This window comes from Gymnodraco acuticeps, unplaced genomic scaffold, assembly GCF_902827175.1.
Source record: "Gymnodraco acuticeps unplaced genomic scaffold, fGymAcu1.1, whole genome shotgun sequence".
In the NCBI taxonomy this organism is placed as follows: domain Eukaryota; kingdom Metazoa; phylum Chordata; class Actinopteri; order Perciformes; family Bathydraconidae; genus Gymnodraco; species Gymnodraco acuticeps.
In genome coordinates this window covers 4,631,424-4,651,173 of record NW_022991154.1, presented here as the reverse complement: position 1 = coordinate 4,651,173, position 19,750 = coordinate 4,631,424, and the positions used below count along the sequence as shown (strand labels likewise).

The following is a 19,750-nucleotide window of genomic DNA, read 5'->3' as shown; positions in this document are numbered from 1 at the left end:
CATCCTAATTGAGATGTATACCCTGTCGTGTTAGCGAGAGAGAAATTCACTTTCAAACAGGCTCTGTCACAACTACTGAGCTTGTCTGTGTACGCTACACAACACATTTATTACCCCAAGGCTCAACCTAAACTTAACCATAACAGACATAGGCCTTACTTAACCCTGACATTTCACTAACCGTAGTGAAATGTAACAAGGCTAATTGAGAACATTGATTTTTCCACCAATTAGACCAACTGTCCCCAATCATTTGGTTTAAAATCCTAAGCATTTGTCCTTTCTCCAGAGACATGGCTTTCTGTCAGCTGATAATTTCTCTCTCATTTCTGTTAACATGCACACACACACACACACACACACGCACGCACGCACGCACGCACGCACGCACGCACGCACGCACGCACGCACACACACACACACACACACACATACACACACACACACACACACACACACACACACACACACACACACACACACACACACACACACACACACACACACACACACACACACACACACACACACAAACACTCCGTTCCTCATATCCTCCCACGCCAGAATCTTTCTGCTCTCATGAGCAGAAAACCAGAGCACCCCGTCTCCTCTCTTCTCATCCCCACCTCTTACACTGCATTTGTCATGAAGCCTTTGTATGTGTGTGTGTGTCTGTGTGTGTGTCTGCATATGTTTGTCACTCAGAGGGTGCCTGCAGGCTAAGCTTTGTACGGTCTACCATTACGATATTTTGATGACTATGAGTGATACAGCGCCAAATGGAAACCCTGCACATGCGACTAAACAGAAGTACCTGTACAGTATGTATGCATGTAGCTATGCAGGGTTGTGTGTGTGTTCCTGTGTCATAGAGGTATTGGTGTTTGTGTTTTAGTTTGTGGATTTTGTGCACAATGTGCTATGTGACAAATAGCTGATCTGTCTGGGAATGTGTGGGCGGGATCCTACTTCAAGAGCATGTCGGAGCAATTAGAGTTGGCCTCAACTGCAAACACACACATGGTTGCACGAGTACACACATCTGATTTACATAAGCAGAGATGCAGCTGAGGCATCCATGCTGTGTTTGTACAGGAATAAAAGAAAGCTCATTCTTTATGTTTAGTGCGACCAACTCGCGGCCAATACATGTAGAAATGGCCGAAGTCACGATTTCAAACTGTTGCTATAAACTAATTTTAAGAAAGAAAAATAAGTTTGTATAGCAATGGTCCTGTCATAATGACTTGGTAAGGCATTACAACTAGCAATCTGTGATCCAGATCCAGAGAATTGGACTACTTTTAATGATGGACTGTAAGATCTACTGCTAAAAAAAAAGACTGGGCCAATTCTAATATACACACTCTCCGACTCTCAGTCTTGGAGGGTGCCTTTCCGCAAACTCCACGAGTGCTTATAGCGGACCCACTGTCAAATTGTCAAGTGCTTGAGGGCTCTCTCGCGGACATCCCTTTATGCATGCTTTCTGTAAGGCCGCATTTCTGCAGACTTTGCCGAAAGGGAACTTCCCACAGTTCATAGCTTTCTGACGTTAAGCACAGGGTTACCAGCTGAAGCCTTGAGGCGTTAAAAGAAAATAAAGGAAGCAAGGAGGACCGGCACACCATGGGTGTTTAGCCTGGCATAATAACTTTACATAGCACTACATTACGATTAAAGATAGCACATTAAAAACACATGAGTTTATTCATCAATTATTTTTGGGAATGTTGCTTAATAATGCTGTTTTGACAAAAAAGAGTATTTGAGGGAACAATGGGATTGGGACTAACAATCTAGAGCCATGCTAGTAGCTCTTTGAGGCTGCTAATGTCATAATGCTGAGGTTCTTCATCATATCAATGCTTATAGGTATAGGTATAAATGATTACCCTGTTCAACGTTTTAGTTTTGCATGTAGTCTAGCTTCACTAAACTAAAAGCCAGCTGAGGTTGTTGAAAATGTCATTCCTTTTGCAGGTATTCCATCATCAATATCTCTGTTGGAGAAATTGAGATATTAAGCTGATGATGTTGCGAGAGGGAAAATGTAAGCAATCATCCAATTTATAGCAAGTGATCCTGGACACCTTCAGGGCAATTCAGATATTTCAGTACGGACCGAAGTGTTGTATTAACAGACAGATGAACAGTACCACCTCGATAGCCAATGTATTAGCAGCTATGACTACTAGTAGTATAACTAACATTCTCTGTATACTGCAGTATGCTGTTTCAGACAATCACGTGTCCGTCTCATTGTGTCTGAAGGAGAATCACTGCAGGAGGATAAAGATCCTCGGGGACTGTTACTACTGTGTGTCAGGACTGACCCAACCCAAAGCAGACCACGCCCACTGCTGTGTGGAGATGGGACTGGACATGATTGACACGATCGCGTGAGTCTCACACACACACACACACACACACACACACACACATACACACACACACACACACACACACACACACACACACACACACACACACACACACACACACACACCATTTTCTATTTTTAGACCACTGTTAAGGTGCTGTCTTCCTTAAAAGGGCTGACTTCCCCTGCTACTGGTAGCGATGGAAAAAGCACTGATTTTATACTGGTATTAAAATGAGCAATACAACAATGTGAAAATACTTTTGATAAACACATTTATCACGGCAATTGTTAAGTTTAGATTTTGGGTAGACGGCTAAACATTAAAGTTTACTCAACATGAATGCAACACACATAATTAGTCATTAGTGTCTACCCCTTAGCGCAAATGGTATTAAGGCCCTTTTTAGGAGAAAATTACTATGAGAGCGTGTGACGCCACATAGACATTTAAAAAAGTTGTATATGCATGTTGATCCAGTTGAACATCAAACATAGAAAATCAAGCATAATGATAAATAGTTAATCTGTTAACAGCCAGAATTTTTTTTTAATATAAGTTAGGTAGTTCCTAAATTAAGAGCAACAACATTATAAAGTAGAGATAAATGCAGCAATAATAGGATGCTTACCAGTGCAATGCTAAGATGCTGCAGCATAATGTTTACAATCTAAACTAAATATCAATTACAGTTGAAGCTGATGGAATGTCATTTGTGTTTTGATCTTGCTACCTAACACCCAAACATAACATTTTCTTGGTTTTGAGATTAACCTCCCCCTCCCCCTTCCCGCAGGTCCGTGGTGGAGGCGACGGAGGTGGATCTGAACATGCGGGTAGGTCTGCACACAGGACGGGTGCTGTGTGGCGTGCTGGGCCTCAGGAAATGGCAGTATGACGTCTGGTCAAATGATGTCACACTGGCAAATGTGATGGAGGCTGGAGGGCTGCCTGGGTCAGTGCTGACTCTTACACCCACTGCAACTAGATTCTGAGCAGTCACAGTTCACAGTTCACAGTTCACACACACACACACACACACACACACACACACACACACACACACACACACACACACACACACACACACACACACACACACACCACACACACACACACACACATACACGCACACACACACACACACACACACACACACATACACGCACACACACACACACACACACACCACACACACACACACACCACACACACACACACACACACACACACACACACACATACACGCACACACACACACACACACACACACACACACACACACACACACACACACACACACACACACACACACACACACACACAGTATCCCAGCAACAGCGATATAATATAGGCTTATGATGTGTGCATCTGTTCACAGAAGTAACAGCTGGGAAATGTATTCTTTCTGCATATGAACCTCAGGAACAGTACATGTTTTTTTAAATCACTTTTATATTGATAAAACCAATATATAAAAAATGCACAGAGAAGACAAAAAACTGAAATGAATTTAGCCACCTGACAGATGTTGTTTATGTAGTTGCAACCTAATAAACATTTCCAAAACCACAGAGGCACATTGCATTTACCAAAGAAAGACAAACTGAAGATGCTATCTTGTAATTACCAGGCAGTTTAATGACATAGCATCACCATGAACATCTCATAATTACAAGATCTTTATCTAATATAAGTTGGTTTTCTTAATTATGACCTTGTTTTCAGATACAGATGTTGTTATCTAAAGTAAGGATGTCATAAGCATACGTTTCCTTATTATGAGATATCTTTGGGCTTTGGCTGAATTTAGAATGGTTTTTTTTTCCCAGAATGAAATGTTGAGTCCCCAAGATGATGCTTTTTACATTTCATATTTGCTCCTAAAAATGTTATTTGCATTGAATTACATCTCTTTGATGCGGCATTATGATTATTTCTTTTTAAAGACCGCAGAAGTAAAGCAGGCCACTTTTGTTAAATAAATCCTTCATTCGGGAAATCTCATCACAAGCTGATTTACATTAAAAAAGCAGCTAAATTAGGTCACTGCATTGGCTCATTTTGGTCTTGTTTCAAGTGAAGTAATACGATTTGAGGACTGGTAACCAGATTAAATAAGTCGCTAGCATGAACATTTCTCTGCTGTGAAGAATATTGAGCCAGCCAAAGGGTTTTTATGCGGATGAAAATAATGAGAGGGATAATGATTTGAGACCTTAGTGTCAGACTTGTATCTCTAACTGCCTTGCGTCCTCTGCTCTGCTTGTGCTCCCAGCAAGGTGCACATCACAAGGACCACCCTGGAGTGTTTGAATGGAGACTACGAGGTGGAGCCGGGCCTCGGACACGAGAGACATGCCTTCCTACAGAAACATCAAATAGAAACATTTTTCATCGTGCCCCCACACAGACGCAAAGTACGCCACTGTCATCTCTGGTTTTGCAGGTCTTCTCTCTTACTGGAGAGGCGACACATCTATCAGTGTTATAATAGTTAATCCTCTGATGCAGAGAGGGAGGTAGGGAGGCCATGTGTTAAGCTGGCATACACATGGATAATATCACTATCTACTGTACATATGCCTGAGAGCTGAGTGTGCCTGCTCATAGCATTTTAAATCCACAGCTAAAGTATGTGTGTGAGCATTCACACACACGCATACACACACACACACACTCACTAACGTTGCACCGTCACTGTAAATACCCCACTCAAACATACTTTATTTCCATGAATGAGACAATTCTGCCAAAGCACGTTAAAATGAGTTGTCATCAGGTCATTATTTTCTCCAGTCCTTGACTACATAATGCAACAGTTTCTCAGGTTTATTATTAAAGAAACTGCATTTCAAAATAATGTATTTTTGTAGGTAAAAGAGGTTGGTAATGATTGAAGTTTCAATGTTACATTTTGTGAAATCAACACTAGGTTGTACAGTAGGTTTTAGTTTTGCCATTACATTTTGAACAAACTTTCACTGTACCTGATTTCTAATTTAGCACCATAGAAAGCGGTTATAGGTTTATCAGGTTTACTTGAAACAAATTACTGAAAGCCTATCAGCTTTAGCTTTAGTTCAAAGTTAATGCTAACATGTGAGCAATGTTAAATATAGGCTAACATGCTAACATGACAAACAAAACATGATGCCAAACAACTTTCATTCATCGACTTTACATTCTAAATACTGATTTGCGATAAAATGCTAAACATAATTTGCATACAACACATTACCTTGTTAGATGCCATATACCCTATTTACATTATGTAGCTGTTTGCATGTACGTTAGTATGCTAACTGTGGGTACTGTTGTCTGCGGTCACATGCCAATGCTTACTTTATTCCCATAAAATCTCTAATAAAAAACATCTGGAAAAGAGCTGGTTTACATAAACATAAATTGGAAGATTGTAGGTAGAAAAAGTTGTTCGTGTTTTATGTACCACCAACTGTTTCAAATTTGTACTGATCATCTGATTTCTTCTTCCTCATCTCCAGATCTTCCCAGGTCTTATTCTGTCAGACATCAAACCAGCCAAGAGGATGAAGTTCAAGACGGTGTGCTACCTGCTGGTCCAGCTGATGCACTGTAGGAAGATGTTCAAGGCCGAGATCCCCTTCTCCAACGCCATGTCCTGCGATGATGACGACAAGGTATTTAGAGTCTGTATCGCATATAAATCATTATTCTGTAATGTGCATGCACGTGTGTACAACTACTGTACAAAGTAGATATGAATATATCTGGGTTATGTAGAAGGATAAATCCCTTTTAATGGAGCTGTAGTGTTATGTCATATCAAATACAAATGGTTTGTATTTAAAGACATCCCCTTGGACATAAAGAAACTGGGATGAACACTTTTTACCATTATCTCACAATTTATAAATGTAACAATGAATAGATTAATCTATCAAATAATGCTCGGATGAATCAATAATGAACAATTTCGCTTATTCATATGTTTCTCATTCTCTTTGTGACTATATTTGCTTTCCTGCAGCAGTATCAGTGCTGCTGGTTGGTTCCTTGGTGTGATGTTATTTGGTGATTGATGATTGGTGTTATGGCATCACAGGGTCCGCCTGTCAGAAAGCTTGGCTGGGCATTAGTACTTCATGATTCTGATGAGGTTGCCTTATGACTGCTGGTAATCACCCGCAGCCTGGTATCATCTCCTCTAATAGCATTAGCCACATTGTTACATGATTATCCAAGTAGCCAAAATCCTAGTATTGTGACACAGCATTTTATAATGCACTTGTGCATTTTATTTGGTTTAATCTTTAAAAATATATAAACTAAATACAGACTTTTCATCATCAGAAAGATGCAATGGAATGTTTGTAATCTGTCCAACCTTTATCTATCTCTTGCCAGTTTGTAGGGAATAGCGTTGTTTAATTGTTGAGAGTTAAATTAAAATAAAGGTTTTGCATATGAAGCAAGACTCTGCAGATGTGCAATGTACAATATGTGCTACAGTTCTATCGGAAAGCTGCTGGAGAAGAGCTTCAATTTCTGCTAGCACCTCCTAAATAATTCTAAAATAAGATAAGATGGACCCTGTAGGGAAATTCATGTGTCATGGCAGCAACAGCAAATGCAAAAAAGTAGAAACAAAGAAGAGTTGCTCAGACAGGCTGCCAGTCACAGTGTATTATCAGTAGTAATTTGGAATAAAAGTAACTGTTGTGCACAATATCTGCCTCCAAATGCTGCACATGCAAGTTATGCATTTAGCTAGATTGGAGGACTGGTACCTCCCTTTTGGAAGTACTGAATATGTGACTACCTGGAAAAATAGTCTCTTTTTAATTAACTTCTTTACTCCAAAAATCAACTAATGATTTGCAATTCTCTTTTTTTGCCTTATACTGTAGTACAAATCAGCTTGATTCAAAACGTGTCAACTGTGACTTTAGAATTCACAAAAGTTCCTGTAGCAAGAAAAACTAGCTTCAGGAAACTTGAATGAAAATCCCCTTCCGACTTTAAGGATTTAAATGAGACTAAATGGCTTGTGAAGATGGATGTAACTGTATAACAAGAACAGTAATTATATAACCATCTTTGTGTCACTTCCAGAGAGGCTGGATGATTAAATGAAAGAGCTGCCTTTTTCATTTCATATTGTAGAAGCACTGAAGCAGGTGTACATTTTAAATATACTTCACACTCTAATTATAATTCTGTAACTGTCAAATACCTGTAAGTGAAACAGAGAACTGACCGACAACCACTCTTAAAATAACTACTGGTAATACTTTAACTATAAAAAAAGTACAGCATGTGCTTGTTTTATGACAGATAGTGCCAGTGGCGTAACCGGGCCCAGAGCCGGCCAGGGGCCCAGAGCAGGCCAGAGCAGGCCAGAGCAGGCCAGGAGCGCTAACGTTAGCAATGCTATATTATAGCAACCGGTCCATGAAGGCCTACCGGCCCATTCCCCAGAGACAAACATCAAGGAAACAGGTGTAATCCTCTTCTTAGTTCGCTGTGCCGTTGTCAGGCTGTGGTGGTTTGAGGCCAGGGCAGGCTGTTGTTGATAGCCTACATGTGGCGCTTCTGAGTGGTTGTGTACAGTATGTCTGTCATAGGCGTCGCCAGGGGGGCGCTAGCGGGTGCTGAAGCTCCCCCTAGGATAGCCATAGCACCACCCAAGCACCCCCAAGAAAAGTATGTATCTTTTTTATTTTTACGTGTGAAATTCATAATTTTAAAAATGATTGATTCGAAAAAAATATGCCACAGTACAGAACAAGTACTTCTGGGTCTCCGTGTTTCATTCAAGCTCGGCTCTGTTTGTGTGTGTGTGTGGCAGGCACGCATTTAGTGTGATTAAGCGCGTGCGAGAGAGAGAGAGTGCACCGGTGCCAGGGATCGTGTTGTTAGCATATGTTTAGCTAGCTGCACTAACGGATATAAGGAGCTGTTTATACAACAAGGTGAAGGGAATGTCCTCTCCTGTCAGACTGAGGGAGTCAGGTGAGCTAAAGGACTCTGAGTGTTTAGATAGTTAACTTTAGTCTAAGTTATCTCAGTGGGTCTCAAACGGTTTGGTCACGATTAATTTAAACAATTTTTTCCGAGGCACACCTTCATATGATCATTATAGTTATAAAACAATAAGAGAATAAATGAAAAACAGTTATGAAATACTATATGACAGTAAAACAAGAATACACTTTAAAAGGGGAGTGATTTTTAAAATATCCATAAAGAAAAAGTAAATCTGTTTCCAGTTCTGTTTCAAATGGGTGTTGAGAGATGTATCCATAGATCTCTTCATTTTGCTCTCAAAGTGCACCAGATTGATGCTTTTAACTTCAATATTAAAAAAAATAATCTTCCCGGGGGACCATACCCCCGGACCCTAGAGGATATTAGGTCCACCCCCCACTTATAAACATAGCACTTTACCCCTGCTTACACCTATATGCTGTGAGCTGATTATCTTCATTGTAACAAGTATATATATACTGTGTATGTGCGTGTGGGGAGTGTTGCATTAGAAAATTCCACTGTAGCGCCCGGTAGATTGAGGGAAAACCCTAAATGTTTGAGCACCCTCTGTGAAACGTCAAGCTACCCCACAGCACCCCCAAAGAAAATCTCTGGCACCGGCACTGATGTCCGTGCGTGTGTGAGCGCATCAGTGTGCGCTTATGTTTGGGGCGATGGGGGGAGGCCCAAAACAATATTTGCACCGGGGCCAATCACAACCTTGTTACGCCACTGGATAGTGCTCATATAATAACATTATTTGTGGTATCTTGAAACAGTCTTACATTATGTCCCTGGTGAACAGCACTGACAGTTTTAGGAATAACAAATGATGTTTTTGTCCTTCTAATGTGTTGCTCTAAGTAAGGTGTTGTCTCATAATTGTGTTTATTTTTAACTTTGGCCTTATTTTGTTTATGGCATCAGGCCAGCTTCTTAAAAGCATCTCCCCTGGAAGCACCACAAGATTATATCAAACCCAAAAGGCAATTACTGTAAAATGCAAAACATTCACGTAACAGGGGGATCTTCCTGCATTTAATTGTTTGTATATAATTACTGCCTGAAACGTTAGTGTTGTGGCATGTCAGATTAAAAAGGAGAACTTAATTCATATCATCAAATGCTTGTCATCTCTCTTACTTAAAGGGGACCTATCATGCAAAATGCACTTTGTGATGTCTTTTATACATAAATATGTGTCCCCGGTGCGTCGCGGAACTCACGCAGCGTCAGAAAATAAAACCCTCTCTCTTTTCCCCCGTACCCAAATCTTTTAAAAACGGGTGTACAACGAGCGGATACTAGGGATGTGCATCTCCATCACTGAGGCCGATGCGATGCGCATCTCGATACGTTGCCACGATACGATACATTAACGATACATTTGAAACACCAGGCGATGCGATACGATACGATTCACCCCTGTTGCGATACAGTTCGATACGATTTGATTCAACATTATGCGATTCGGTGCGATACGATGCGATTCAACACGATGCAAAAATAATGATACTTCAATTTGGTACGACAGAGGATTTTTGTTTTATTCCTTATATGCAGCAAATCATACATTAACAAAAAAGTGCTTTACATATTTGGTACTGCACATCCCATCATGCCGTTTATTTTTTTACCTTTAAAAGCTCTCCAGAGTACAATTGTATAACACCTCACAGTTAAACAATGTAAGGATGCATTGCTCATGATTAACAATGTGCAAATAACAGAGCAATGCCCATACAGCTGCCAGCCTGATGTGCTTAACACTCATTCATAAGCTAACTCACCAGTGAGCAGAAAGCGGTGGGTTCTATATGAACAATAAATAATACAAATAACCTTTCACAAACAGGTATTTCATAACTGCTTACAGTGAGGAATACATTTAAATTATTATTGGCCGTCACAGGCTGCTGTAAACTAAACACCACTCTCTCTGACAGAACACCTCACTGAGTGATTTAACTCATATGTCTAACTTTGAGGTTTCTCTTTTCAGCCGCAGACCCCATGTCGACTCTTTATGTGCGTCGCTAAGTTCCTCGTACTACTTGTGTACTTTAAATCGGCTCGGCATCGTTAACAATTTGCGAGCGATTTTTCAAGTTGACCGTCTGTGCCGCGCACATATACCATCAGGACGTTACTGATGGGGTGCGGCTGCGGAGTGATACTGTGTGTATGCAAGCCCGCATCTAGGACGGATCTATGTATCATGGCTGTAGACCTGTTAAGTAATAAAGATACCTCATACAAAGGTCTACGGATACCTTATTACTCTCCATGACCTGCGGTCAACTATATAGCCTAGCATAAAGGACTATTACACCGTCTTTCTTGAACAATCCGAAGTGTTGCCAAACGTTTGATTTGTAGGTATTTTTCGGTGCGCTGTGTTTCTCTTTCTCCTCGACTTCCGTGTGTGTTGATAACTGAGATTCTCGGCCTCCGTAGTGGCGAAGATATCAAAGATCGTATCTGCTGAGCGTTGACAAGATTAGGGGATTTTATATGAATGAATCGGTTTTTTACCGATGCAAAGACGCTACGCAATCGATGCATCGCGAGTTCAACCCGGTTCAACCCAAACTGTAGCCGATGTGCACTCTTTCAACCGGTGCACTCGCATCTTGAACGTTTATGCCGGTGCACCGATGCGAATCGGTGAATCTTAACATCTCTAGCGGATACATATTTGCTGCCGATCTGACGTCAAATCGGCAGCGGACCCACAGAAAGTTGTCATCAGAAACAATGCCTGAAGTGTTTTGGACGTAATCTCGTCTTTGTTTACATTAGCAAGCCTCGCTAACACTCAGAGCTAACCTGTACTGAAGAGCACATGTGTTTAAAAAGCAGGAAATAAAAAAAAGGAACTCACCTTGTGATAAACCCGCAAGAGAAAAAGCATTTGAGATACTGTTTCAGAAATAATCTTTGATGTGGTTTAGAACAGGATGGCGTTTTATCACAGCAGAATTTAACTTTATCTCCGGTAGAATTCTGATCAGGCATTAGCTCCGCCTCCTCTTTTATATTTGTCAAGCTAAGGACCCAAAATCCACATTTCTCTAACAGGGCTGCAAAAGAGGGGTATGAGCAGTATGAGGCATGGCTTCAATGGGTGATCTGTTTGGTATTTTAAGCAAAACACTTCACAGACATGTTTTGTATAGGTATGGCCCTACAATATATTTTTCCAATATAGCATAATTGTTACGGTGTGTGTAGGAAGCAGGACCCAAATGCAGATTTAAGTGACAAAAATAGTTCCTTTATTTCAAGGCTATATATACGTACAGACAGAACAGGACACTCACCGAAGACCACGTCAATACACAAGACAACCCGACAAAGAGAGACAGAAAACCCAACACAGACAGATCCTAACAGTACCCCCCCCCCTCAAGGGACGGATCCCAGACGTCCCAAAACAAAACAAAAATCCAAAACCTCAAGCAGGGTGGATGGAGGGGGTCCGGAGGAGGGACGCATCACTAAGCCACCAGGGTGGGTGGAGGGGGTCAGGAGTACGGGACTGAACTGACCGCCCAGGGGCACGGCAGAGGACCAGGAAGGGGTCTCGGGCGGACGGCCCGGGGGCAAGGCAGAGTCCAAAAAGGGGGACTCGGGCGGACGGCCCGGGGGCAAGACAGAGTCCAAGGTGGGGACCATGGAGGGGCGAAGGCAGCGGCAGGAAGAGTCAAGGGGCCGGGCTCGAGGGCGAAGGCAACGGCAGGAAGAGTCAGGGGACCGGGCCCGAGGGCGAGGACCGCGGCACTCAGGGGGCCGGGTTCGAGGGTGAAGACCGCGGCTCTCAGGGGGCCGGGCTTGAGGGCGAAGACCGTGGCTCTCAGGGGGCCGGGCTCGAGGGCGAAGACCGCGGCTTTCAGGGGGCCGGGCTCGAGGGCGAAGACCGCGGCTCTCAGGGGGCCGGGCTCGAGGGCGAAGACCGCGGCTCTCAGGGGGCCGGGCTCGAGGGCGAAGACCGTGGCTCTCAGGGGGCCAGGCTCGAGGGCGAAGACCAGACAGCTCCGGAGGCCGGGCAGGAAGGCGCTGACGGGACAGCGCCGGAGGCCGGGCAGGACCCGGTGTCGGAGCTGGTGGGACAGGCCTCGGCAGGATCCCCCACAGAAGAGGACCAGGACACGGGATTGGCAGGGACCCCCGGCAGGAGAGCAGTCGGCGGGACCTCCAACGGGACAGGACACAGGGTTGGCAGGACCCCCGGCAGGAGAGTAGTCGGCGGGGCCTCCAACGGCACAGGACATATGATTGGCAGGACCCCCGGCAGTAGAGTAGACGGCGGGACCTCCAACGAGACAGGACAAAGGGTTGGCAGGACCCCCGGCAGGAGAGTAGTCGGCGGGGCCTCCAACGGCACAGGACAAAGGGCTGGCAGGACCCCCGCCAGGAGAGCAGTCGGCGGGACCTCCAACGAGACAGGACAAGGAGCTGGCAGGACCCCCGGCAGGAGAGTAGACGGCGGGACCTCCAAGGGGACAGGACAAAGGGTTGGCAGGACCCCCGGCAGGAGAGTAGTCGGCGGGGCCTCCAACGGCACAGGACAAGGAGCTGGCAGGACCCCCGGCAGGAGAGTACACGGCGGGACCTCCAAGGGGACAGGACAAAGGGTTGGCAGGACCCCCGGCAGGAGAGTAGTCGGCGGGGCCTCCAACGGCACAGGACAAAGGGTTGGCAGGACCCCCGGCAGGAGAGTAGTCGGCGGGGCCTCCAACGGCACAGGACAAAGGGCTGGCATGACCCCCGCCAGGAGAGCAGTCGGCGGGACCTCCAACGAGACAGGACAAAGGGTTGGCAGGACCCCCGGCAGGAGAGTAGTCGTCGAGACCTCCAACGAGACAGGACATGGGGTTGGCAGGACCCCCGATAGAAGAGTAGTCGGCCGGGCCTCCAACGGCACAGGACACAGGGTTGGCAGGACCCCCGGCAGGAGAGTAGTCGGCGGGGCCTCCAACGAGACAGGACAAAGGGTTGGCAGGACCCCCGGCAGAAGAGTAGTCGGCGGGGCCTCCAGCGGCACAGGACATAGGATTGACAGGACCCCCGGCAGCAGAGTAGACGGCGGGACCTCCAACGAGACAGGACAAAGGGTTGGCAGGACCCCTGGCAGGAGAGTAGTCGGCAGGGCCTCCAACGGGACAGGACACAGGATTGGCAGGACCCCCGGCAGGAGAGTAGACGACGGGACCTCCAACGAGACAGGACAAAGGGTTGGCAGGACCCCCGGCAGGAGAGTAGTCGGCGGGACCTCCAACGAGACAGGACAAGGAGCTGGCAGGACCCCCGGCAGGAGAATAGACGGCGGGACCTCCAACGGGACAGACATACGATTGGTAGGACCCCCGGCAGAGGAGTAGTCGACGGGGCCTCCAACGGGACAGGACATGGAGTTGGCAGGATCCCCAGCGGAACCTCCAACGGACCAGGACATTGGGTAGGGACGTGAGACGTGACTCGAGAGGGGACTCGAGAGGGGAACCAAGGGGGAACTCGAGAGGGGACTCGAGAGGAGACTCGAGAGGGGAACTAGAGAGAGGACTCCAGAGGGGACTAGAGGAGGGACTAGAGGAGGAACTAGAGGAGGGAACTCAAGAGGGGACTCGAGAGGGGAACTAGAGAGGGGACTTGAGGAGGGACTAGAGAGGGGACTTGAGGAGGGACTAGAGGAGGGACTAGAGGAGGGACTAGAGGAGGGAACTGGAGAGGGGACTTGAGAGGTGACTTGAGAGGGGACTCGAGAAGAGACTCGAGAGGTGACTGGAGAGAGGGCTTGAGAGGTGACTTGAGAGGTATCTCGAAAGGGGACTCGAGATGGGACTCGAGAGGGAACTGGAAAGGGGACTCGAGAGGGAACTCGAGGTGGGACTAGAGGTGGGACTAGAGGTGGGACTAGAGGTGGGACTAGAGAAGGGACTAGAGAAGGGACCAGAGAAGGGACTAGAGAGGCGACTAAAGGGGGGACTGGAGAAGGGACTAGGAAAGTGACCTGAGGAGGCTCCTGGACTGTAGCAAACACTGGGTGAGAAGCAGGGGCTGACGCCAGACGGACCACACCGATGCGTGTGGTACCAAACGGGAGTTGGGAGGCCTGGGGCTGTCAGGCAGGGATAACACACCGTGAGAAAATCCAAAATCCTGCCCGATAAGAATTTAACCAAGCCTGGCTTCTCCATAGTAATCCGGCGTGCCTCTGCCAGAACAGCCTCTCGCTGCTGAACCCTGGACGCTCCCAACCATCGATACGAGCAGTCATCCAAAGCCAAGGAAAACTCCAATAGCTCCTGCTCAAAAGGATCTGCTGGGCCCATATTTAGGTCGGGTTGTAATGTTACGGTGTGTGTAGGAAGCAGGACCCAAATGCAGATTTAAGTGACAAAAATAGTTCCTTTATTTCAAGGCTATATATACGTACAGACAGAACAGGACACTCACCGAAGACCACGTCAATACACAAGACAACCCGACAAAGAGAGACAGAAAACCCAGAACTTAAATACACCCAGGACTAATCACATAAACACGAGACAGGTGAGGAGGGAGGAGAAAACACAGAGGCACCAGGTGAACACAATCGGGTAATCAGGGAGGGAAACAGACAGAAAGCAAACAGGCAGGAAACGGGGGTGAACACTTTACAAAATAAAACAGGAAACCCAAAGATAGAAAAAGACAAGAAAAACACCAACACAGACAGATCCTAACAGGAATAGGTCCACTTTAAACAGGTAAACATGTTCGCTTGTTTACAACAACACAGCAAAAAAAAATCTGATAAGTGTTAGCTTAGTTGTAGTTTTAAATGAATGCTTAGCCTTTGTAAACACACAACATTGCTGTAGCTTGTTACCACGTTTGATTAACAGTTAAGGTAATGTGCTAAACTTGCCGTGGTTGTCTAAAATGATAATGTTACTTTTTTTCAATTAGCTACTTCACTATTTGATATCATACATAATAACATGCTAACAAAACCGGGCTAACATGCCAACACGGTCTCACGGCATTTCGTGTTATAGTCACGAAATTAATCTATTGATTCGTGTTCACCAACACGATTTTTCGTGTCACACAGAACGATTTTAAAAGCAATGTCAATAATAACAAATTAGAAGGAAAAAGAGATTTGAAAAAATACAGATTTCAGTATTCTGAGGCTCTGAGCCCCATTTATTTTCCTCACCCCCCCAGAACTACACATGCTGGCTATTGTGTTTCGTAAACTGTTCTATGGGACGTCTCTACTGAACGTTTTCGTTTTTCCTACAATTAGAAGTTGCCAGTATTAAACACATTGGTGTTATCAAATGTAAAACATATAATTAATAAATGGGTGAAAATCGCTTGTGTCCATTATGCGCAGCATTAATATATACCCACATGACAGCTCATTGTTACTTTGTAATTCTACTCCACTACAATTCAGAGGTTAACCTGGTATTTTTACTCCACTACACTTATTTGAGTTACTTTGCAGATTCTGATTAATGATGTGAAATATAAACAACCCTTAAATCCGACTTAATTCAGGTAAGGTGATTGTCAAGTGCCAACAATCAGGAGAGATATTTGATAGTTGGTGCTTGAGAAGACTAAACATGTATCTGCAATTGACATGAATGGAAACGAGTAATAAAGTATATTCATTACTCGTTATTCTCTACTAATAGTTAATTAAAGACTGTATATTATGGCTATTTTGCACATCCCTTTCAAGATTTTCAAAGGTTTATTGACATATCATATACACAACTACGGTGTAGTTATGCAATGAATGAAAAACTTGGGTCACAGGTTCCTCAATAGTGCATTACAAGACATCTATCAATATGTGTGTACATCCACCATTAAACTGTCATATTCTGCACATTTCTTATTCTATCTACATACATAAGAGTATAATTCATATGTATAATATCAGTTAAAATAAGTGCTTCAACATAGTTAACATTGCAGGAAAGCAATATATTAGACGTTAAGTACTTTGTCAGGCTTAATATTTATCTGTAGATAGATACCCCCAAAGTTTTTTTCTTATTTAAAAGAAGACCTTAATCTGTTATTTAATGTTTAAATAAAGGTTAATTCGTTTTTCTGTTTTGCACCTCCTCCTATTAATATCTTTGTACATCCTGCACTAAACTGTTTTATTGTAGAGATCACTTATAGTATCTTCTTGATTTTTTATATTCTATATTTCTATCACAGACTTTCTACTTTCCCCTTATGAAAGTATGTACTCTTAATATTTTTTTAATCAAATATAACACATAAAAACAATAATTCAATAACGTGCTTTAACCACTAGGCGGTGCGCACAAGGTACACACGGCCATAATAACTTTGTATTATTAGTGTAGGACACTTTGTAAGTACAACATCTGAAGATGTGTAGTTTTATTCATGCTTTCACATAATTTTACAGCATATTGCTATACTATTTCAGACTCAGTATTTACATTCTTACATTCAAAATTCAATTCAATTCAAATCAGTAATATCTTAAAAACTACAAGTCCTTTTATATCAGCTGTGCACCGTTATGGTGTAAATATAACCTATCTATGAATTAGATCAAATGTAAAAGTCAGCCGAATTAGTGTTGATACTGCAAGGAGACGTATTGTGTGAAGAGAAATTGAAGATGTTGTTTAATTGTTGATATATTTATGATCCACGTCAAGTATTCAGTTTCGGCGGCATTTCTTCAGTTTTTCCAAAGGTCTTCTCATCAGGGCTCTATAAATAAAGAACTACGGCAGATCTGTAATATACAATGCAGCCGAACCGTGTATTACAATGCCGTTATGTGATGACTTTCAAAGAGAAAAGCAAGAGCACTCGGAATTAAGTATTATTTTATTCTTTTAAAATGTTTTCCGGATTTCATATAATATAAACACCAAATCCCAGCATGCATTGCGGCTAAAACATCCAATCAGCGAGCTTAAACCATAGCTGAGGATCTTGGGTAATCGCTCGAAATGCCTACGTCTGTTTCCAGTTATTTTTATTTTGAAATTCAGTTCCTGACGGACGCCAAAAAATCCCGAGATTATGGAATTAAACCAATAAATAAGGATAATTGTGTGTTATTGGTGAGTAAATAACAGTGTGTTATTTTGAAAAGAATAACAAATTAGAAGGAAACAAAATTTTAAAATACAGATTTCAGTATCCTGAGGCTCTGAGCCCCATTTATTTTCCTCACAGACGGCAACAAAAGTCCGAAATGATACGATTTAAAATAAAAGCAATAATTGTGGCTTGATATTGAGTAAGAACATGTTTTTATGAACCACACAGCTTCCGGTCTTCCACGACCCGATCGGAGAAAAATACGTGCTGCAGGCACGAAACACATTACCAGTAGAAATACATTGCTTTTAAAATCGTGCTGTGCAACACAAAAAAAAGGGGAAAATCGTGTTGGTGAACACGAAATGCCGTGAGACTGGATTGATTTAATTCAATAACACCCTATAAGTTGTGACCTCAGACCAAGGTTCAGATTCCACAGGTTATGAAGTTCGTTTTTCGGTTCCTTTACTCATTTTAGACATATTTTGATATCCTTGCTTTAGCATTGATTTGGCCACTTTTATAACTGACTTTTTGTTTTTTTATGTTTACGCATTAGTCAATTTGTATTTTAGCCAATGCTTGTAGCCTTCGTTGTGTTATTTTACAACCATTAACTTGAACTTACTTTAGCCAACAGTTTAGCTCTGAATCCTCAAAAGTTTAAGTGGTAAAGCCAAACAAATCAACCCGACTGAGGATGATGATTTGTTAGGTTATCTGTTCAAATTACATCACACAATTTAGTGTTTGATGCTTTTCATCTGTTTTCCACTGATGTTTGTGAATGTTACAGTGATGAAATACTGACTTCACAAACTCTGCATTGGTATTCCTCACAACACCAGCCAACTGTCGCACATCAGCCAGGCCTTGCCTCTGCAGAGACTGATTGTGTTGTCTTCTTGTTGTCTGACAGCGGAGAGCCCTGCGGACTGCTCCAGATAAACTGAGAAATCGGACTTCTTCCTCAGCCGCCGCCGTGCAGCACTCCCCAGGAACACGAGTCAACCGCTACATCGGGCGGCTCATCGAGGCGCGGCAGAGCGAGTCCGAGACAACAGACCTCAAATACATCACCCTGTTCTACAGGAGCAGAGACAGGGAGCGTAGGGTGAGGAATCACTCACTGAACATCTGCAAAGAAACTTGGATTATTTTTACAAATGCATACTTTCCTCATCACACAACATCATGCCTCGTGACTGCAGCCCCCCACCCGATCTTATTCTCAGTCTCTAATTTCTCCCCTTTCTCCGTCTCTCCCACACCTCAGCCTGTATCTGTGTGTGTGTGTGTGTGTGTGTGTGTGTGTGTGTGTGTGTGTGTGTGTGTGTGTGTGTGTGTGTGTGTGTGTGTGTGTGTGTGTGTGTGAGAGGAATCCACCCACCCTCTCAGGAGGGGGTGCAGATAATGATTTGGGAACGTCTGAGCGGCACACGTGATATCTTTCTCCTGTGTCTGCGTGGGTAGAGTCATAAAGGAGACGCAGAACAGGGATGGGTGTGTGTGTGTGTGTGTGTGATCTTTACATTAGAACTGGTAGCAGAGATACAAAAACTTGACTTCCTTCCATTTTCACCCTGATTGGTGCTGCGTTAATTATCATGCTATATTTGCATTTAGTAATTGTCTTGAAGGTTGGAGTATTTGCTGCTAAGATTAGATTAGATGTATTGTCCGGAGGGGGAAATTCATTTTCACAGAACTGTACATGTACACAATATACATACAATATATAAACAACAACAATAAAATAGACAATAATAGATAGCGACACACATGGCAGTTACACTCAGCGAGGCCTGTTATTTAAGGCAGCAATGACTGCAGGAAACAAGCTTTATCCAGCTCTTTTATATTTCAATGTTCTGTACTCACGTCCGTGTGGCAGTGGGGCGAGGTACTGACTGAGTTGGTCTGTGATGTCCAGTTCTGTTGTAGTTGCGATGTGTGAGATGGCCCTGTTGTTTAGCACTGTGAGGTGCTCAATACACCTTCAAATGTTCAGGCCAATCACTTACTTATGTTAGTCTTTATCAAGAAAAACATTCTTGCAATGGGCGCAAAGTGATGATCATCACATTGGAAATAATGTTCTTACACAATGTCAAACTTTGGTGTTAAAACATGGTCATGATTTTCCATGGAGAAGGGTATTTGACCGAATCTTACCTAGAACCAGATACACATAAAATAATGGATGGAAGCTTCCTATGTCGACTTTTCCTCTCTTGTTTGTCCTT

The 19,750-nt window shown here is 43.5% G+C and overlaps 1 protein-coding gene across 5 annotated transcripts in view; it reads left to right on the top strand.

Moving 5' to 3' along the window:
• The window catches only part of LOC117560499 (adenylate cyclase type 1-like), a 52,634-nt gene that overhangs the window by 15,453 nt on the left and 17,431 nt on the right, over positions 1-19,750 (top strand). For 2 of the 5 annotated variants that reach the window (XR_004571176.1, XM_034237365.1), the window contains exons 5-9: positions 2,275-2,402; positions 3,181-3,339; positions 4,663-4,804; positions 5,891-6,055; positions 18,424-18,618. Coding sequence is in view for 4 of the 5 variants with exons in the window: in XM_034237365.1 (XP_034093256.1) it covers positions 2,275-2,402; positions 3,181-3,339; positions 4,663-4,804; positions 5,891-6,055; positions 18,424-18,618 (789 nt within the window). In the remaining variant the exon portion in view is untranslated. Of the gene's footprint in view, positions 1-2,274; positions 2,403-3,180; positions 3,340-4,662; positions 4,805-5,890; positions 6,056-18,423; positions 18,619-18,780; positions 19,733-19,750 lie in introns of those variants that run through there. The other 3 variants (XM_034237367.1, XM_034237368.1, XM_034237366.1) reach the window with 3 other exon arrangements.